At 56.8% G+C, this 20,877-nt stretch overlaps 6 protein-coding genes across 6 annotated transcripts; 3 read left to right on the top strand and 3 right to left on the bottom strand.

Moving 5' to 3' along the window:
* The first annotated feature begins 2,301 nt into the window (after positions 1–2,301).
* On the top strand, positions 2,302–3,280 carry CC84DRAFT_500923 (uncharacterized protein). The gene has a single exon (XM_018186556.1). It carries the CDS (start codon positions 2,704–2,706, stop codon positions 3,241–3,243), a length of 540 nt encoding a protein of 179 aa, XP_018041317.1. The 5' UTR covers positions 2,302–2,703; the 3' UTR covers positions 3,244–3,280.
* A 3,011-nt stretch (positions 3,281–6,291) lies between these two features.
* CC84DRAFT_1161756 (uncharacterized protein) lies at positions 6,292–8,657 on the top strand. The gene has a single exon (XM_018177829.1). The coding sequence runs from the start codon at positions 6,695–6,697 to the stop codon at positions 8,327–8,329; it is 1,635 nt and encodes a 544-aa protein (XP_018041316.1). The 5' UTR covers positions 6,292–6,694; the 3' UTR covers positions 8,330–8,657.
* A 254-nt stretch (positions 8,658–8,911) lies between these two features.
* CC84DRAFT_500884 (uncharacterized protein) lies at positions 8,912–10,273 on the bottom strand. The gene has a single exon (XM_018186553.1). The coding sequence runs from the start codon at positions 10,042–10,044 to the stop codon at positions 9,163–9,165; it is 882 nt and encodes a 293-aa protein (XP_018041315.1). The 5' UTR covers positions 10,045–10,273; the 3' UTR covers positions 8,912–9,162.
* Positions 10,274–10,503: 230 nt separating this feature from the next.
* CC84DRAFT_1214226 (P-loop containing nucleoside triphosphate hydrolase protein) lies at positions 10,504–12,420 on the bottom strand (the record flags this gene model as incomplete). The annotated part of the gene is made up of 3 exons (XM_018182611.1): positions 10,504–10,715; positions 10,768–11,925; positions 11,979–12,420. The coding sequence occupies 3 exons, from the start codon at positions 12,418–12,420 to the stop codon at positions 10,504–10,506; spliced, it is 1,812 nt and encodes a 603-aa protein (XP_018041314.1).
* Positions 12,421–12,943: 523 nt separating this feature from the next.
* Positions 12,944–15,591, top strand: CC84DRAFT_1161755 (glycoside hydrolase). Its single transcript, XM_018177828.1, has 6 exons — positions 12,944–13,168; positions 13,222–13,346; positions 13,398–13,610; positions 13,661–14,355; positions 14,401–14,736; positions 14,783–15,591. The coding sequence occupies exons 1-6, from the start codon at positions 13,096–13,098 to the stop codon at positions 15,438–15,440; spliced, it is 2,100 nt and encodes a 699-aa protein (XP_018041313.1). The 5' UTR covers positions 12,944–13,095; the 3' UTR covers positions 15,441–15,591.
* Positions 15,592–18,606: 3,015 nt separating this feature from the next.
* Positions 18,607–20,007, bottom strand: CC84DRAFT_1113616 (mitochondrial carrier). Its single transcript, XM_018175361.1, has 2 exons — positions 19,666–20,007; positions 18,607–19,613 (listed from the first exon to the last, which is right to left on the bottom strand). Exons 1-2 carry the CDS (start codon positions 19,806–19,808, stop codon positions 18,764–18,766), a joined length of 993 nt encoding a protein of 330 aa, XP_018041312.1. The 5' UTR covers positions 19,809–20,007; the 3' UTR covers positions 18,607–18,763.
* Positions 20,008–20,877: the final 870 nt, after the last annotated feature.

Below are 20,877 nucleotides of genomic sequence, written 5' to 3'. Positions count from 1 at the left end.
AGAGGATGGTCCTAGGGCTTAGAAAAGGTTATTCTATAAGCATTTAGAGTAATAAGGTCTCGAGGTTGGCGCTATAGGGAGGGAAGTCTGTTACGTTACAACACCAGGCGCTGTACAAATCAGGCTTAGAGACAACAATGCAAACGTAATTTATAGAGAGTAGATTATAGACATTTAGAATTAGCTGCGACAGATTATTTTCATAGAACTATTGCAACATTTGTTGTGCGCATCGGTTGTGTAGTTGCTGAAAGTCGAAGTACCTCTCATTCGTCTCGCCACACAGGGTGTCTCGCCACGTAGGGAGGGACGTTAGTCGACCTGGAAGCTCCCACAGACAGACACGAAGAAGCAAAACAGAAGTCATCCGGAAGGACACATTCCAGACCCAGCGGGACTGTCATGTCCTCACCATCCCGACGAGGAGCCGAAGTAAAGTCTACACACCAACAACCACCCTCTTTTTAGCATTGACTATCACGTTGCTAACACCCAACACGAATCCAAGCTCCCAACATAATACACACGCAAGGGCTGCCAGCAGGCATATTACCAAAATGAGCATTGTAAGAGGGCCAGCCAATGGCTATCTAAACATGTTGAGAAAGGTACCGTCATCACGGGCCACCTGCACCAGGGACATCCTCGCTCTGGGACGAGAAGACTACTCCTCAGTGTAAATCAGACAGGCTCGGACGGAGAAACGAGCAACAGCACGGCCAGAAAATGATGCTTGCATCCGCCAACATGTTCGGTTCGTTGGAAGTCTGCAAGCTGCGGTGGGACCATGGAAAGCGCTGCAGATGCTGCTTTGCATTGCCCGTCGAAAAGCGTCGCAAAGCAACCCACCAGCTAGATATATCTATCAAGCATCCCGGAACAGCTCTACTGGCACACATGGTAGCTTGGTCATCAAAGCTGCACTGAACAACTCCATATGCCTGGTCTCCAAACCCAAGCAGGCTTCTATACACAGCTCTGTTCATACAATCGAGTCTCGGCAGGTAAGCAAGCAGTGTTATATCCTGTATTGCACGGCCGCTAGGCAGGGCCTCAGGGACAAAACGATGTGGTCGTAGTATGCACTTCACTCTGGTGCCGCCTGCTTGTCCCAGCCAGCTACGGTCCATGGCAAACTATGTGGAGCCCACGTCTTTCGGGCTCTGCATTATTGTCCGTCCTGTTCACTCCGCAGCTCGACATGGATGCTGCTGCAATTGCTCTCGCATCTAACCACTAAGGACAGGCGCCACAGGACCATGCTATTGGGTTCTGAAAGAGATTCAAGGTAAGTTAGATCGATAGTCAGGGTCCGGGGAAGATCGGAATGGTAGGCCAAACAAAATTGTATGTTCAGGCCAGGGCTGTAATAATTACCGCTTTGATCTATCTGCTGTTCACACATGTTAATCGCCGGAGTATGCAAGACGTGTTAGTACGTCTGGTGTGCCACTGATCGATCTAGACCGCACTATCAGTTCAGGTCTCCCTGGGAATGCTGTACTCAACAGACCAGCACATCAGGCCACGAAATACGAACCCTTGAACATCTTGCACCACCCACTCGGCAGCGCCCTCGGCATCCTGGGTGAGATTTTACGCCTGATGCGCTCGGCACGATCCGCGATGCTTCTCTAACAAACGCACCCCACGCGCGGAATTGCGAGTCAGACCCTCGGCTACTCAAGGCCCAAAATCCGGCGCCCGACTCGCGCCTACATTTATACAGAAGTACCGGTACCTCGCCCTGCGTAGACCTGCTCTTCCCCGCGTACCGCCAATCCACCGTCGCATGCACATTGCTCCACCGAACATCCGCTCGACCTCGCTAGACGGCGCACCTTCGGAGGCCAAGCCCTGATCGGAGCCGCCCGATGAAGTCTGTACAGTGGCCCTCATGCAAAAGCTGGTCCGAGAACGAGAGTTTCGCGCGCGTCCTCCGCGGAACAGCGTCCGCGCTGTGACGAGCGTGCGCGAGGTGGAGAACGCATTGGAATGGAGCTGGGTTGGGCGTGTTCAGTCCCCATCTGCGAGACCACGATAGCCGCCGGCACTACGACGCCGCGCACACCAGTGGGAGCTTGCGGAGAGAAAGGCGGTGCTGTGGTCAGCAGCTAGCAGGGAACTGGCTGCTCGTGTATGGCACAGCCGTCTCCGCGGCGTCTAGGTGAGGGCGTGGGTAGAGAAGAGCGTTAGCTGTACGCAGACCAAGAAAGGGCCCGATCTTGACCCAGGTGGCGTTCGGGTACGAGGGCCGAGTAAGATGTACGTGTATCCAGAGCGGACTTGGGCGTGCAACTACGGTAAAGGTAGCAAGAGGCTTTCAGGCGAAGAGTTAACTCGAGAAAAGAGTCTGATTGGGATGCTTTTCACGCCTCGATGCGAGCTTCTAGAGGGAAGCGATATGCTTGGCAAGGCCCGCGAGCGCAAAGAGTTGCTGTGCCTGTTCAAACACGATGCGAAGGAAGGCTACTGCAGAAGTGGCCTCACACCACACGCGCTAAAAGTAGGTTCCGCTGAAGGGCTCGTTTTGGCGTGGGTAGTGTCCACGACGGAATATCCCAGGACGACAGACGTTAGTAGGCACGCTCGATGTGGTCGGTGATTCATAGAATCGACACACCGGGATAAGGAAGGTTATAGACATCCTTGAGTGTTGGGTCGGACGTATGCAGTTGAGGAAGGCACGGTTCGCCGGATGTCATGAGAAGGGAAGGAAAGGATCGGAAGCAGACAAAGCCCTGCCATGCACGAACGCTGCAAATCCTTAGGCGAGGACAGGGTCAAGCGACTGTTGCAGCATCGCGGCGTTCTTGGGTGCAGAAGCGCAGGTGCGGGGGTGAAGATGGTGTGCCGCGCACGCAAAAGTCATTGGCCGGCTGGCCAGCGCCCCTTGACGAAGCGTCTTGCTCCGTTCCAGACTATGCTCAGAATTGCGGGCTGTCAAAGTGTCGAAATCTTGCTGTGATTATTGATAACGGTCGATTGGACGAGCGTTGTCTGAAACGTTGCTACCATGTGGGCTTGTCATGTATGCCTCCTGCAATGTGCTCGGCATGCGTTCATCCACCCGAACCTCAGGCAAGGCTGGTCAGTCCCAGATGCACCTTAGACCTGATCATACCAACGCAAATTATGCGAGAAGTTTGGGACGCTGCTCTAGGCGGTGCTGCGGGCCTGACACGTTCAATCTGGCAATCAATGCGAAGCACACCAAAGATCAGTGTCGTGGGCTCACGGTAGCATGCGGAAACGAAAGAACTCGAACTGAATTCCCCGCTTCGCAGCTCGCGCGAGATCCCGAAGACTTGCGTGGGCTCACCGATCAAACACTGCTCGCTGCACGCTTGAAAGCTTCCATCCACGCCGTCTGGTCTGCTCCGCGAGCGGTAAGTAACCTGTACTGTCTTTGTGCGAGTAACCTCGGCAGAAACACAACGAGGGCGATGTACAGACTCTTTGCAACCCGACTCTAGTCGGATGCGCAGAGGAGAACTGTACCATCATTAGTAATACAGTGTCAGTCATTTGGTGCATCGATTAGACAACAGCGTCGGCACCTGTTCTACGGTACTAGGATCGAAGAAATTGATTGAGTTGACGTATTCTACGGTACCGGGATTACAGAATTGCTAAAGGTGGCGCTCGCTGTACGCAAAGGCTACCTCTCAGACAGCGATGCAGAACATGTTTCGAAGCATGCAGTCGACCGATCAAGCTGCACAAGAGTATGCACTTTTCGTTAGCAACTAGCAGAATCAGTGGCAGTCGTGCTGCACTGCAACGCCGTATGCGGGTCGGTGTATTCCATTGGCGACCAGAGAATATGGTCAGACATCGTAAGCTGTCGTTGCTATTCGATTGACACTGCCATTGAAAACGCCTTATCGATTATACTCTGGTGATTACTATTCCATAACGCGATGTACTACGATCAGATGCGTCTGGTCTAGAGAGTGAACCATCTTGGCCGTGGCTCGAAAAAGCTGTGATCGACGGTATAGCATGTCTATTGGATCTAGTTGAGGTATGTTTGAAACCTTAGCCAAAGGCGAGGCAGTGTAAGAGACGCAGTGGAATCTTCCAAAAAAAAAAAAGGAAACTCGGCTGTGATGGGATGAGTTGAGCGAACCATCCATCAAATGTGAGGCAGTAGTAGAGAACACAGTTTGGAAGGTCCAAAAGAGGGGCGCACACGAGGCATTTGAGATGCTGAAATGCTGAAACTATGATTGGTGCGTCGAGAACCTCGCGTGGATGTTGTCTTCCCATGGCGCTGGTGTTGACTGACGGGTGTGGTGTACCGAGTGTATAATTGCGAAGGCCAGAATTGGCCAGGCATGGTGTCAGATACTTTCCTTCGTAAAGCTGAAGTGCATCAATGCATTGATCTGAATGAGGTGATTCATTAGTGACTGATGACAATGCGTAGTACATGCGGGTGTGGTAAGAGTCGTGAAGCCGCTCGGCGGAGCCATCACATGTACCATGGGAAGCGTCGTGTACTAAGCCTTACCATTTCGTGATCTCTGGTCCGACACGGGTCAAGGAACCACGGTTTGTGGGGCTAGCTCCATCAAGAACTGCACTCTGTTTCGACTTCACGCCACGCACAATACGGCGCGGATGACAGAAGTGCGTTGCAAAATTGCTCGATGCAGCCGGAATGATCCCAATGGCTTCGAGGGGAACGGAGGGTCCATAGTTCCTGACCGTCTACTGCCAAGTCTCAATCGGTATATTCTAAAAATACCGCTTACTCTGGCAGCATTCAGTACCGTGGTGGGTAGTAATCGATGTGCGAAGAGCAGCCTCTCCGAGAGAGGTTGATGTAATGAGAGGAAGCCTGAGGGAACCACGCATCTTTCTAGAGACGAGTGCCTCGTTAACTGCGGATCGTTTGACAGGTTTCTGCGCAGGATGATGATCTCGTGGATTCTATGTTGCACTTGTCTAGACGATCGAAAGGTTCCAGGAAAGCGATGCTCTAGAGGAGGTGATGTAAGGGTACAGAATGCACGGCGAGGGTGAGGGAGTTGAGATAGCGGCCACTGGTCAGAGACAATGCGGGAAGGTGTAATCGACGGGAGGGCGCCTGGCAGAGCTAATCAGACGCTCTGCGTGCATTGAGCAACCTGTCTGCCATGACAGCTTTGCAGACACAGACACAGCATCCAGGAGGTCGCTCGGCATGCCGTGCACCGGAATGAGCCGACTCGTAGCCAATGGCGAGGGCCAGGCCCCGCCAGTCCCGAGAAACTGTGCGAAGGAGGCCGCGATTGCCACCGAAGGCGGGGACCAGCGGACTCGGACCTAGGGTGCTGGTGGTGATAATAACGAGCGAAATATACGTTTGTTTCTGTTACGCAGTTGAATGCGCGAATAAGCCAGGCCGAGTGCAGAGTTTTATCGGGATGGGCAGGGCTGCGACGATAGCGGTGCAGGTGCAGGTGCATCCCCAAGGGCCCGTAGGCCGTAGCCACAGCTTGGTGGGCGCAGCTGGCAATGGCACTGGCACTGGCAGCGAGCCCAGCGCTGTGGAAGCCGACGGAGGGCCGTCCGCCTGGACTGCAACGGGCAGACGGCCGTCGTCACATTGCGGGCAGCTGAAGCAGGACGCGGCCCTCTGGAGCGCGGGCGAGCTACTGTTGCGGAGAGTGCTGGGGCGTTGCGCGGCGCGCGATAGCGTCGATGGCATCGTACATGATGATTTGCAGGGCCCAGCGATACGCCGCACGCAGGCTGGCTGCACGGTTAGATGAAGGCACAACGGTCGCGTTGCACCGCCGACGAGTCCCGCCGGCGAGCGCCTGTCAGGACGAGAGGCCTGCACTCTGGCTGGGCTGGCGGCTTGGGCGCCGCAAACTCTGCACCTAGACGAGCAGCCCCATGCGGCGCCCCATGCGCTCGAGGTACTGTACATCTCCCGCCGCCTGGCGTCCGTGGCGGGGGCCCATGGCCGCACCTCAGCACCTCAGCCTCTACGGTGGAGCGAGCGCCTGGGCGTCGTCAACCGGCACCGCGACGGCTGCTGCGCACGCCGTCGTCGCTGACGCACGCTAGGCCGCTGGAGGGCAGCGAGAACGCGCGGGGCCTGCCGGCGGGCGCGCACCGCGCAGCGCAGGCGCAGGCGCAGGCCGTTCGAAGCAGGAGCCCTTGGCCTGGTGTTCCGCTTGCGCACAGGCGGCAGGGATGCGTGATCTGACGTCTAGCACGGCGAGCGACGGGGGAGTGGGGTCAGGCCTGTTAGCAAAGAGAAATACCCAGGCCCGGCCATATCCACGGTGCAGCGCCCGTCCCAGCACGCACTTCAGTTTGCATCTCCTCGACCACCCCTCGCCGCCTCCGCTGAGCAGTGTGCGCGACCCAGTTTGCATCCCCCGACCCGCTACTCGCTCCGCTGTCCCAGCCCCGGCGCGACGACCCGCCCCAGCGCCCTCACCCACGGGAGCTATCCTGCCCAGGACAGGACACCACTATCGAAACGAAACGGCCACCGTCGCTACCGCACGCCCATCTGCTGCGCCCGCACTCGCTGCAGCAATTGCTCGCTGCGTGACCGCACAATTCTGGGCTCGCTGCGCGGTATATAAGTCAGACGCCGCGCTGCACCGCACCGCTCCGTGCATCTCTGCATGCACCCGAGCTTCTATTGATACTTTCTGTTCGCAGCCTCCACCACACACCACCCGCCATGGACGGCGCCCAACTCTTCCCGCCCGCCCGGGACGACATGGCCGCTTTCTTCGACGAGGTGCCCATTTCCTTTCCCACCACAGTGACCCCCGAGGAGCTACATTCGACTACCAGCATATTGCTAGAGGATCTGGCCACCTCCTCTAATTCCTCTCATAGCCAGTTCTACAACGACCTAAACGCCCACGACTCCGGCGTTGACCTGCGAGGCCAATGGGCGCCGCCCATCAAGCAGGACTCTGACATGGACTCGTCGGAGCCGTACGACCAGTTCCTCACCATGGGCGACTCCCCCATGGCGACCAACAACCCCTCGCCCGCCACCGACATGATCTTCAGCCAGTCCAACTCTCCACGCGGCTTCATGTGCGACCGCAGCTCCGTCAGCTCCCCCGAGGGTGCCGCCCCGGGTTTCACTGACGCAATCCTCATTCCGCAGTCACGAGACGCACCCCACGTCTCTCTCGTCCCGGACAAGACAAAGACCCGGGCCGAGACGCAAATCAAGATGACGCTCACGCTGGATCCGCTGGACAACGTCGAGTATATCCGGTTTCCACGCAAGACGCTCGCCAAGCCCAAGCACTTTGCTTCTGATGAAGAGAGGCAAGAGATTGAATCCAAGGGTGCCGTGCTGCAGATGAATGTCCACCTCGTCTGCGCAACCGCCATTGAGGCCCCACAGGACCGCCAACGCGCGCTGCGGCGGGCCGCGGGCACCGAGCCAATCCCTCGCCGGCCCGAAGCTTTTACCTCTGTCACCGAGCTGGACAAGGATGATCCTTCACACCCGCAGAATGGAGGCGAGGTGCTCATCTGCCAGGGCTGCAAAGAGCGCGAGCGCAAGCGTTACGACCGCAAGAAGAAGCGCGGCGAGGATGAGGACGAGTTTACACTCTACGAGAACGACCGCGTCATCATGATTAACGAAAAAGAGCACAAGAAGCTCCGAGAGGTAGAGGACGCAGAGATGCAGTTCACACCTCGTGCTCGACAGGTCGAGTTTGCCATGCGCATCGCCTGCTATTGTCGGCATCAGGAGGAGAAGACGCCCAAGGGCTACCGCGTCATCTTCACCTTTACGCTCGACAATGGCTTGCTCGCGCAGCACGTGTCGGACGTCTTCCACATCACCGACGACCACAAGAACAAGGAGCTCTCTGTGGACGCCCGGCCGCAGCCGCTTGCCATTCCGCAATACGGCATGCATTCATACTACCAGCAGCAGTCGAGCGTGGTGCCCATGTACCAGTTCACAGAGAACTATGGACTCGGCGCGTTCTCGCAACCTACGACTCCCACGTACTCGCAGACCACGACGCCCATGTACTCACAGCCCACGACGCCCATGTACTCGCAGCCCACGACACCCATGTACTCGCAACCGACGACACCCATGCACTCGCAGCCCTCGACACCCATGTACTCGCAACCCTCGACACCCATGAATCGGAGACCGGATACAGGTCACGGGCTGGGCTGGAATGGGAATATGATGGGATGGGATGGATCGGCGCGTTACGACCAAGTGCATGGTGCACAATTGAATGGTGCACAGTTGAGTGGTGCTCCGTTGAATGGTGCACAGATGATGTTCAGCAACGGCAATGTTTTTTCTACGACAGGAATTTAGGCGCTCGCCTCAGTCATTCGGCGAGCGAGCCCTCGGGCGTTACAGCGGCGTTGCGCGACAGTTGCGCGGAGTTTTTTTCACATTGCCTTCTTCGGAAGCCTGATTATAGAGCGACTTTGGGATTGGGACGGGACGGGACGGGATGGGAATTTCTTTTCTTTTCTCACTGTCACTTTACGTTTGCACGATAGAATACCTTGTAATCAGCACGGAACGAAATCGAGGCTGGACTGGCGCGCGCAGGATGCGCATGGAGCGTTTGAGTTTGAGCAGGGTGTGAGAGAGACTGAGATTGTTAATCCAAGACGGTTCGCACGCGCAAGCGTACACATCACATTCTACACTCTTGATCTGATTTTGTCTCCCTTTCGCTAGTGAATGAAGCGTAGGACCTGAGCTGATCTGATGCACATCGCACTGACGTGACCTGACGCTTGCTCGCTCGGACCGCGGCTTCCGACAGCGCCGCTGCGGCTTCGTCACTCGCATCTCACATCAAGCACCCCCTCAGCGCGAGACGAGAGGGGGTTGGAACCTACCCCGCGTTGCTGACGCGCCCCCGCAGGACGAACGGTAGACACGCTGGTTGTCACTGTGCACGGGCATGGACGCGCGAGGATGTGTAATAATGCGTTGGCCAGGGAGGGGGTTCGAGTTGGGGATGCTGAAAAGGGATGCTGGCTTCGCAGGGGTGTACTCAGATGTACACAGTCGACCTGGTGAGACGGGCGAGGAGGGCGCACTCCCTGTGCTGTTCTGCACACTGGCGGCGGCTGCTCCTACTGGAGCAATTGTGCATGCAGGCTGTGGCTCTGGCAAACGGGTATGCAGTCTCACGCACGGGCAAAGGACGCTGTCGCCATGCGCGGCCAGATGCCTTGCTGGCGTCGTGGTACGCCCGCGAGCGAACGCCACGAACCTCGCCCTGCCGTGTCCCAAGACAAAACACGCCCCAGCCTTCGCACGCCGCATGCGTCCCCCCAAGCCCAAGCCCTGCCACCCTCCTCCCGCCATCCCGCCCCCGCTCCGCTCCCACGACGCTTCAACTTCGAAAACCGCGTCCTCGCATCACCCATCCTACCTCGTCCACCATTTCTCCCTCGCAAATGCAGGGATCCTACCATAAACCTCTTCCGGTTAGCCGCGCAAGACACTACCTTCAGAGATGGCGTGCGAGTAAGTAGTGGATGTGCTGTAGTTTCCGTCGCACTGTCTGGGCCGGGCTGGGCTCGCTCGAAACAGCGGAATACGTAAACGGCAACGGCGGCGCCGCTTGGCGGCGGGGCAGACTCCGATTCGCGCGGGAGGGGCATCTGGCTCGCTCCGGTCGGAGGTGTGGGGGTTCGCGAGCAGCTGGTGCGGTACGCGTGGGCGCTGGCGCGGATGCAGGTGCTATGCCAGGTTTGACGGCATGGTAGGAGAGAGTTGGACGGGGGCTCTGAAGATGTGAGGAGGCTGCTTTCGTTCGCGATGGAACTCAACTGGGACGGATGCTCGAGCGGCCCGGGTGGGGCCGGGACATGCGTGCCGCGAGCGAGCGGATCGGGATGTGCTGGCGAGGGCAGCAGTGAAGGGCCGTTGTTTTGTCTATGTAGAGGGAGATGCCGCATCGAGAAGGCGTGCGCAGGGTGCGCCCATGCACGTTGCGGATGCGGAGGGGCTGGAGACGCACATGCGGACTCCTCTGCTCTGCTTGGCCTCAAATGTGATATCATGTCTGCCTATCGCGGAGCAACGTGCAAACACGCGTGCTGTTCCTATGAAGCGGCCAATACATCGATCAGTATCTTCCTTATCGCACCACCACAATCTCCAAAAGCCCATACCAACGGACTCCGCTCTATCCGAGCCTCCCACGCCCTCATCTACACAAATTAAACCAGGCGAGCCGAACGTACCCGCGCTGCCGGGCCGATACAGTGCTGTGCGTAGGCGAATATCGAATTCTGCATGCAGGGTCTGCATATAGACAACGTGCTGACGGAAGCGGATGCGGATGCTATGAGAGGCAGGGCAGGGGTGTGTTCTGGAAGACAGGCATTCTGGGGGTGCGGGAAGGAAGTTCGGATAGGGAAGGATCGCTTTGTGCGATGTTTGATGTGATATTGGAGGTGTCTAGTTAGGCAAAGCATTGCATGTGCAGCGCTTGCTATGATGTTTGCAATCTTTAACGTCTAGTACCCCGCCGCGCCGGCTTTCCTGTACTCCTCGAAACTGCTGATACTGCTGAGATGCTCTTCCCGCTCGCGCAGCTTGTCCTGCCATTCATCCTCTGCTTGCGCGGCCATCGTCTCAAAGGCCTGCGATTGCCCGCGGTGGAACAGCAGCGGTGCGCGTTTGAGCTGTGCGGCTTCCTGTGTCACGAGGATGTGCTTCACTGTGCTTCCTACAATCATCATCAGTCTTTGCTACCATGTTGAAAGAAAAGCGGTACGTACCAGGCGCCTCAAACTTGGTCCCCAGCAGCAAGCGCTCGACGACAGCCTTGAGACCGCGCGCACCCGTGCCCATGGCGTTTGCCTTTTTGGCAATCTCGCGCAACGATCCAGACGTGAATCGTAGCTCCATGCCGTCGGCGTGGAAGAGTGCGGCTTCCTGGCGGATGAGGCTGTTCTTCGGCTCGGTGAGGACACGCACCAGAGCTTCTTCGTCCAGCGCCGACACTGCACACGTGTTTGGGATGCGTCCGATGAGCTCGGGAATCATGCCGTACTTTTGCAGGTCTGCCGGCACGACATAATTGAGCACGTTGTACTCCTCCTCGCGGTACTTTGAGTGCCGCACATTGGAGGGCGTGGGGACTTCGGACTCGGAGGGGACGTAGATGGGGAGGTCCTGACGAAAGGTGTCTACGTCAGCGTCACTGAGTATGGTGTCGTGCTTGCCCTGGTCGCGATCAGCTGCGCGAACCTGGGCGCCGAAACCCAGTCCGCCTTTGGCTTTGCGGTCGAGGATGATCTTCTCTAGGCCAACAAAGGCGCCGGTGCAGATGAAGAGGATGTTGTCGGTCCGCACGTTGAACACTTCGCCTTTGCCACCAGGGGTGATGGGGCCTGCCCCAAGGCCTGGGCGTGAGCTATCCAGTGGGTTGCTGGAAGAGAAGTTGCTCGAACTGCCCGCTGCGCCAGGGGGTTTTCCGGCGGCTCCGCGTTCCGCTTTGGCCTGTATTTGCAGCGTGGTGCCCTCGATAATCTTCAGCAACGACTGCTGTACGCCTTCGCCGCCGACGTCCTTACCATGCGCCATTTTGACGCCGGCAATCTTGTCAATCTCGTCTAGCACTATGATGCCGTGCTCTGTAGCCTCCACATCGTAGTTTGCAGCCGAGAGAAGCCTCTGCACGCAGCTCTCTGCGTCTTCCCCAATGTACCCCGATTGCGTAAACGGCGTGCAGTCAGACATGCTGAAGGGCACTTCTAGTATACGGGCGAGTGTCTTGGCTATCAGTGTCTTGCCCACACCGGTGGGACCCAACATCAGCACGTTTGACTTTTCAATGTGCATGGGAGTGCTGTCTTCCAACGGCGGCGGATCGGGCGGTGGGTCCATGTGAGACGGATGCACGCGCATGGTGGGCTGCTGGCCCGGGAACTCGTCTTCTAAAGTTAGCCATGCTCGCGCGACGGACCGAAGAAGCAAGCAGAGGCACAGTCATGAGAGTCAGAGATGAAAGCGGAATCACCTTCTACTGGGTGTCTGTGAGCAAGCGCCTGCCGCGCCGCCCTCTCCTCGCGGCGGAGGTGTTCTTCTTCCTGCCGCTGTATCTCTCGTATGCGAAGGTAGTGACCATAGACGGCCGTGGCGAGGACGCGCTTGGCGTGCTCCTGGCCGACGACAAACTGATCCAGGTGCTCCTTGAGCATGCGAGGCGTTACGCGGCTGACACCTTGGCTGGGCGAGCCGGCCAAGGGCCCTCTGGTGGGCTCGTTGGGCTCATAGAAGCTGCTGAAGCCTTGCCCGGAGAAGTCTGAGCGGTTGTACTGGGAGCGCTGCACGTTGGCCGCGTGGAAGGCGCGGCGGCCGATGGCGGCGAGGGCAATGTACGAGGCGCGGGCCTGCGGGGAAACGACGACAAAGGTGCGTGAGGCCATGGTCACAGCGGGTGGGAGTCCTCGAGGATGGCGCGTGGCAAGCTCACATAGCGAGCGGTGGGCTACAGCTACGGCTACGGCGCGTGGACCCGTCGCAGAGCTGAAGGCGCGGTGGTGGTACATGGACAAGCAGCGGTGCGTCGTGAGCTCTTCTCCGCTTCGGGAACTCTCCAGGCGGGGCAGCGCAGGGCAGCGCAGGGCACCGCCGATAAGCCAGCCCGGCCCACCCCACCGACACGCCCCGACCTGGCGCGCAAGGCTGCTGCTGCTGATGGCTTGCCCGTCGCAGAGCCTCAATCGCCCCGAGAAAGCTGCCAGCGCAACACGTCCCGCAGATCACTTGAGGGAATTGCGCGCACGCCGGTCCGATAAATCGCCCGCTGGCCTGCGCGCGGCGAGGCTTGTGGCGTTGCGGCTGCGACGCGATACTGCTCCTGTACCCTGCAAGCGTGCGCGCTGTGACGTACGGGCACGGGCGACCAGGGTGTAGCTTTTGGTTGAGGACGATGCTTTGCAGCAATTGGAGCCTACCCCGCAACCCTTTTTCTGCTCCAACAACCACACGAGCTGCAGTCTGAGAAACCTTAAATTCCTGTCCTGCTGCCTCCCTGCCACTGTTTTCATCGAATCCCTCGCGCGCAGAGTGTCGCTTTCGCAAATCCTTCACCCCGAGCCATGGCGCTCAACGACGCATCCGCAAACTCCATCACGGACAGCCCGGCTGGCCAGGCACCAAACGATGGAACCGGTATGTCTGCAGCTCCAGCGAGACCGCGGGCGCCGCAAATTGACTTGTCGCAGGAATCACCCAGCTCGACTCGTATCTCGACCCGTTCAAGCCTGCCCTGCGCAGCCGCTACGCAAAGGCCCAGCAATGGCTCAAGACCATCCAGGACACCGAGGGCGGCATGGAAAAGTTTACGAGGGCAAGCATCCCGCATCCGCTCTGTGAGAAGGACGGCTAATGGCGGCCGTAGGGGTACGAAAAGTACGGCTTCAACGTAAAGGAGAACGGCGACGTCGTGTACCGCGAGTGGGCCCCCAATGCCCTGCGCGCCTTCCTCATCGGTGACTTCAACAACTGGGACCGCGATGCTACGCCCATGGCGAAGAACGAGTTTGGCGTGTGGGAGGTTACGGTCCCCGGCAGCAATGGCCAGCCAACCATACCCCATGATTCGAAGCTCAAGGTTGGTCAGTTCACGCCAAGGATACCGCGGGGATACTGATACGACTGTAGGTGTCTTTTGTCGTACCCAATGACCACGCGCGCCAGGAGCGCATTCCCGCCTGGATCAAGCGCGTCACGCAGGATCTGAACGTCTCGCCCGTCTACGATGCGCGCTTTTGGAACCCCCCAAAGGAGGAGCGATACGTCTTCAAGAACCAGCGCCCACCGAAGCCTGCCAGCGCTCGCATATACGAGGCCCACGTCGGCATCTCCTCCTCGGAACCAAAGGTCGCTACCTACAAGGAATTTACGCAAAACATCCTCCCCAGGATCAAGAACCTAGGATACAACGTCATCCAGCTCATGGCCATTATGGAACACGCGTACTATGCAAGCTTTGGCTACCAAATCAATAGCTTCTTCGCAGCCAGCAGCCGCTACGGGCTCCCAGACGACCTGAAAGAGCTGATTGATACCGCACACGGCATGGGCATCACCGTCCTGCTCGATGTTGTCCACAGCCACGCGTCCAAAAATGTGCTCGACGGTCTAAACATGTTTGACGGCAGCGACCACCTCTACTTCCACGAGGGTAGCAAGGGCCGTCATCAGCTGTGGGATAGCAGGCTCTTCAACTACGGAAGTCACGAAGTCATGCGATTTCTACTCAGTAATCTTCGTTTCTGGATGGAAGAGTACCAGTTTGATGGGTTCCGCTTCGACGGAGTTACCAGCATGCTGTACACCCACCACGGCATTGGAACGTAAGTTTGAAACAACATCAGATTAGCATCTGCTGACACAATCAGCGGCTTCTCCGGCGGATACCACGAATACTTTGGCGAGGGCGTCGACGAGGAAGGCGTAGTCTACCTAATGGTTGCGAACGAGATGCTGCACCAGCTATACCCAGAAGTAATCACCATTGCAGAGGACGTATCAGGCATGCCAGGCCTCTGCGTAGCACTATCGCTCGGTGGAATAGGATTCGACTACCGCCTCGCCATGGCAGTCCCCGACCTATATATCAAGTGGTTGAAGGAGAAGCAAGACATCGACTGGGACATGGGCAACCTCACCTTTACCCTAACCAACCGTCGCCACGGCGAGAAGACGATTGCCTACGCAGAGAGCCACGACCAAGCGTAAGTCCTCTCATCTCCAATCTTTCACACATGCTCACACTCGTAGGTTGGTCGGCGACAAAACTCTCCTCTTCTGGCTCTGCGACGCCGAAATGTACACCAACATGTCGATTCTCTCCGAAGAAACCGCCGTCATCTCCCGCGGCCTCTCCCTCCACAAGATGATCCGCCTCATCACGCACGGCCTCGGCGGCGAGGGCTACCTTAACTTCGAAGGCAACGAGTTTGGCCACCCGGAATGGCTCGACTTCCCCCGCGAAGGCAACGGCAACTCATTCCACTACGCGCGCCGCCAGTTCAACCTCGTTGACGACCAGCTCCTGCGCTACCGGTTCCTCTACGACTTCGACTCCAAGATGCAGTGGACGGAAGAAAAGTACGGCTGGCTGCATTCCCCGCAGGCATACATCTCGCTCAAGCATGAGGGCGACAAGGTCATTGTCTTTGAGCGCGCGGGCCTGCTCTGGATCTTCAACTTCCACCCGCAGAGCAGCTTCACCGACTACCGCGTCGGCGTCGAGCAGGAGGGCACCTACCGCATCGTGCTGAGCACCGACAGCAAGGACTTTGGTGGGCACGCCAACATCGACGAGAGCACGCGCTTCTTCACGACGCCATTTGCGTGGAATGGACGGAAGAACTTTATCCAGGTGTACATGCCCGCGCGGACGGCGATGGTGCTTGCGCTCGAGAGTACGCTTTAGATGGACAAGCATGTATGCCGGGGCGACCAACGACGTTGAAAATTGATTGGCGAGAGCGAGCGCGTTATAGCAAGCTATCTGGCCATCTCACTGTAATACTTTTCTGCTAGACACACACAACATAGAATGACACCTACAGCCGTGCTTCTGCTCTAATCCCCCTTCCGCTCAACGTCCGTCTTTCCACCTGCGCCTTTGCACCGTCTGCCTCTAACAATACGTCTCAGCCTACCCTCATCACGCGGGACTAGCAACGCACAGTGGCCACGGATCAACACTAACTGTTGAGCATACCAACTCCATACATGCCCAGCGGTACAGGGTTTGCGCCGCACTGCATCACAGCCCGGGACGTATGACTATGCGGGGCCGGTACCCACGGTACTTTACATGCGCTGGACAAAGTAGTCTACCGCCTGTGAATCGCGGATGCGGCTCGGGGCTAGGGCAGGTGGGAACGCGGCGTGGGATAGGGATATCTGGTGCGTGGGAGCAAAGATTGGGACTGTGGTTCGTTGGGAGGTTGCTAATGACCGCATGTGAGGCCGACGGCAGTGTGGCCTGACGCTGCTCCAGCGCGGGGGAGTGTGCTTGCCTTGCGTGCGAGGTGTTAGTCGCAGGGGCGTTGGCACTGTGTGAGAGTGCAGGGGCGCGTCTCTGGAGGATGTGATGTCGGTTTGGGAGCGGGTCTGTGCGGGAGACGGAGACGACGGGCTGTTGCTGCTTTGGTGGCAGGCATCCCGACCTCGCCGTCTAGCGGAGCAGATGTGGGGATGTGGGCATTCGCTGCCTACCGGCGATCTCGCAAGTGCATAGGAGCTGAGTCGGATTGGTGGTTAGATTCATCGCGACGCGTTGGTGCGATGGGCTCCGTGTTGCCGGCGTGTGTACGGTGCACCTTTTGTGCATCTGATGCTGTTGAAAATGGACATCTTGACGCTGTCTGCTGAAAGACAGTTAGAGTGCTCCTTTTCGGGTTGCGCTTATTTCACCTCTTCAGTCGCAGAATGAAACCCATCTTCACTTCTGAGCAATCCTCGTGCTCTCAATTTAATTCGACCCACTCCTGACTATAGCAATTCAAGGTAGGTCTTAGACTTGAGATCTGTATTGGATATCGTTGGGCAACGCCATGTGCATTGCGTAGGAGAGGGTGGTGTGTTTGGCGTGAGGACGGCGTAGGTGCACATTTCGTCGCGGAGCTCGAGGGGAAGCGCTAGGAGTGAGGATATGGTTGACTGTGGTGTCGCCGATTGAATTTATTTGGATTGTGTTGTCGAGAGTCAAGCTTGCTAGTCAGTCAAGAACCACACCATGCACCCAGTGTGGGATATTGTATAATCGTCCGCTAGGTTAGATACGAACGACTGCTGTCTACCTTGTACGACACAACCAAAATTGGCCGAAATTCTACTCGAAACTGTTGCAAAATCCCAGATTAGGCACTGGATCGTCTGGTTTTACCTCAAGTGTAGTGTAACTTCGAAATCACAGTCACACTATTATCTTCGACATAAAGATATCTGAAATCAGACGAGAACAAGTACTGTCGGGCCCGTTCTAGACAGTAATCTTCCAGTGGGATCCCAAATCACGCGTTCCAGCAAGCACATCGCGGCAAGACACGGCAGCTTGTGCGATAGTCCAGGGCTCAGGGAATCGCTGGTTGCGTTTGATAGATATGTTACAAAGATATGACTACCATGGTGTGGAAAGTAACGGAAAAGAACCATAAAAAGTGCACTTAAACGTTTACGGAAGTTTTCGCCCAACGCATGCTCTCGCTTTCGATGGCCTCTACTGCCTGGTCTGTTTGCAAGGCATCGAACTCTTGCTTAGAGCCACTTCGCTGGCTTTATGAGAGGGCGAAAGTCATGCAACCGCAAGACAACAACATGGATTGGCTTCTACCTTTCGAAAGAACTCGGACGTACTATCGATACAAACTGGTCTAATCCTCGAGCGCTTCACTGGCATCAGGACCAGCTATTTATATGTTGTCGATGGTCGCAGTTTCTAACAGTGTCACCCACTGGGAAGACTTCGTGATGTCTGTGGTGTACAAACGAGGATAAGATTCTCTTCGAGAAAAGCATTTGCTTGCTGTGGTCGCTACAGAGTACAGTGAGCGAATCTTACCGCACCTCTCTCACCTTTCCCCACTTATTGGCTCTATCAGCAATCCTTTATTCTTTCCTTCAACTGACGAAGAATCATTCCCGGAACCTCAACATCTCTCATACCTTCATCACCTTGTGGAAAGCCATTATTAGGACTCCTGATCCGCAACAATGAAGCTCGCCATGGCCTTCTTCAGTGGCCTTGCCCTGAGCGTCGCTGCACTCTCACAAATTCCCTCGGGCTTAGGCGTTCTGTGCCCTCCCGGCCATGGCTGCGTGATCGACCCAATAACTTCAAGCCTTGCCGCCAATATGCCTGTGCCAACATGCCTGTGCCAACGACTTTGAAGACGACGACATCCCGGGTTGATCACGAGGGCGAGAAGCGTAGAGCCGGGTCGCCTATCTGTACTTTAATCCACAGGTGCATCCATTGTCCGACACCGTCGACCCATTCACCTATGCGAGACCTCGGCGAGCGCTCGTCAATGTAGGCCATTCTTCCGACCGCAGCCCTTGCGGATGAGAAGCGTCAATCTGGATCGCCGATTTGTACCATCATCCATGGCTTCATCCATTGCCCGACATCATCGGTGAAGTCTTTGACTCGGGGCATCCTTCCCACTTCTTCTACTTCCCCTAGCGGTATTCCAACTCCGTCACCGCCGCCAGCGCCACCAGATAATGAGCGCGAGGAGCACACTCCAACACACATCCCTGGCAACGGCGTTCCGCGTAGCGAGTATGACTCCCAGGTGTAGTTTGTTCGCACGCCGTCTTTAAGGGGGTGTGGCTCGTTCGTGGACCACAGATGAGGCTGAGAAGAAACTGTGAAAGGTTGGAGGGTTGGTATTGTCGGTCTCGCTATAGTGATAGGTACTGAAGCTGGTGGGCTGAAATGGAGATGCTACATTGATAATGGGGAGGTTTGAGTCTACGTAACCTGGCCCGATTGCAAGGCATGGAACCTTTAGTGGTTCTTATTATCGATCAGGGTCTGTGACGGTGATTGATGCAGCTTTTGGCGTCGGATGTCGGGTACTAGGAGCAGATGTTGCAGATAACACAACAGAAAACTGAACATACATGGAGCGATCTAATCACTATATATTTACTTCCATCTCACGAATCGACCAAAGTCCCCCTTTTCACTTTCCCGTCCTCTCATATCGCGTCTCTTTTTCCACGCGTCACCAAGTCAATCTACACCTTCCTCGCCGCGATCTTCCTCCTCGCCAGCACGGTATACGCGTATAGCGCGTCCTTGAAGGCAAACAAGAACGCCGCCGTGATCACACTCTGCGTGACCTTGGGCCCAATGCCGCCATACAACCCTGCGTATCCCTCCTCCTGGATAATCCGCCTGAACGTCGTCATCATGTTCTCCTTGGGCCCATCCTTACCCGCAACATGCATGCGCGATTTGACCGTGATGTACGGGTACGTGATGCTCGTTGCGAGCAGCTTACCCAGCGCGCCGAGGTAGAAGGCGTCAGTGGGCGTCACGCGGCGGCGCTGCGCGAGGCGGTTCTTGAGCTGCTCGAAAACGGTGTACTGCAGGATGGGATTGATGACGAGTACGAGCGCAGGCATCACACCGGCAAAGAGGCGGGCGGGGCCCTCTTCCCTGAGCAGCGCGAGCAGCGTGCCGAGCGTGGACGGCGCCTTTGCAGGTTTCGAGCCCGGCAGCGCAGGCTCATCGCTGTCGGCCTTGCGGGCCGTCATGCGCGTGTTGATGACCCAGATGGGGTTCGTGATGAGGACGGTTGCGGAACCCGCGAGCGCGCCCGCCATCATCGACTCCACGGTTGTGAGTTTCTTGGAGGCGCGGCCCGCCTTGAGCGCGGCTTTTTCAAAGAAGGCGCGCGTCCACTCATACCAGTAGTAGTAGACAAAGTTGGTGACGCTGATGCCGAAGAGGGCCGACTCGAGGCCTGCATAGAGGCCGGCGACGCCCTCGCGCTTGATGATGCGGCGGGCGGCATCAAGAGTTGACGACTGCGCGCGCTTGGATTCGACCTGAGCGCGTGTGGATAGCGTGATCAGGGGGTAGCTAGGCCGCATGTCAGTGAATGATGGCACATCTACAGGATCGCGAAGCGTACGTCAAGGCCATGGAAAGCAGACCTCCGCCAGCGCCGGCAAGCGCGTGCGCGACATTGTCGCTCTGCTGAGCTGCCGTGCTTGTGGGCACCGACTGCGTCGACTCGGCGAGCTTCTCTTGTGCTGTTTTCTGCGCGCCTGACATGATGTGAATGCTCAGGATGAGGAGTCGCGCGGGGAAGGTCCGATCGGTCGTTCTTTCGTAGATCTAAGGCAACGGCGTTCTTGGCCTATATCAAATACCAGTGTGTCAAAGCTACGTCTACGCAACAATGTGTGCAAAAGGAGTGGAAGATTTGTGGTGCAGCATTATGTGCGGAACCGCTCGCTCCAGCTTGTGAACGTCACTCGAGTCGCATTCCGAGCCGCCTCTGGGCCGAGGTTCGCATCCGCCGATCGAGGCTAGTGCCCGTCACGTGCGCGGAAATGGTATTCCTCGTCCTCTTGCAGTAATTTCCTCCTTTATGCGTCTCAACTGCATTTCCTCATTCGCGCAAGCGTCTTCACAAGCTTGCACGGTCGGACGTGTGGTTGGCCACGAGCTCAGGGGTATGGCGACTACGTCTCCGGTTTCCTCCTGGACACGATGCCCGAATTTGACCTGGCGGATACTGACGGCGAATTTGCACTAAGAACAGAACACATGATACGGTAGAGAGAAAAGATGCACATTGTTGCACTCAGGAACTTCACAGTCACTGCGTCATTGTTCCCAAGACGCCCTCAAGTGCGTTAGGAAAGATATCTTAATGAGTGACCCAGGCGTAGGTACAATTTCAGTTTGCGTTACGACAGGATAGTGGGTAATTCATCTAGATAGTGCCGTTTGTAAGTGAGATGTGCACCTGATATAGCTATACAATTTCAACCGACACTTCCTGCAGTCCTTTGGAAGGAGACTTCATACCCTTCATACCCGCAAACAAAACATGTGATCTCCGAGCTCTTCGGAATGTACAATGCCCAGTCCTAGCCATCGGAACGCAGAAGACTGATTTTGGCCTTCTCGCACCAAGAGTATCAGTGCGTCCCGAGAAGAAGGAAGCTGAGAGGATGTTTGGACCAACATGGCGAAGACAGAGTGCTCCTCATTTATGAAATGCGGTACCTGGACCAAAAAACGCCCTATCGAGATGGAGGGCACACCGGAAGAATTAGTCGCTCCATTTTCCACTCATCATCTTGACACGGTAATCCGATACAGACCTGATTTT

Source organism: Paraphaeosphaeria sporulosa, assembly GCF_001642045.1.
Source record: "Paraphaeosphaeria sporulosa strain AP3s5-JAC2a unplaced genomic scaffold CC84scaffold_2, whole genome shotgun sequence".
Classification (NCBI taxonomy): Eukaryota; Fungi; Ascomycota; class Dothideomycetes; order Pleosporales; family Didymosphaeriaceae; genus Paraphaeosphaeria; species Paraphaeosphaeria sporulosa.
Note: the sequence above shows the minus strand (reverse complement) of the source record. Positions and strands in the feature narration are given on the sequence as shown.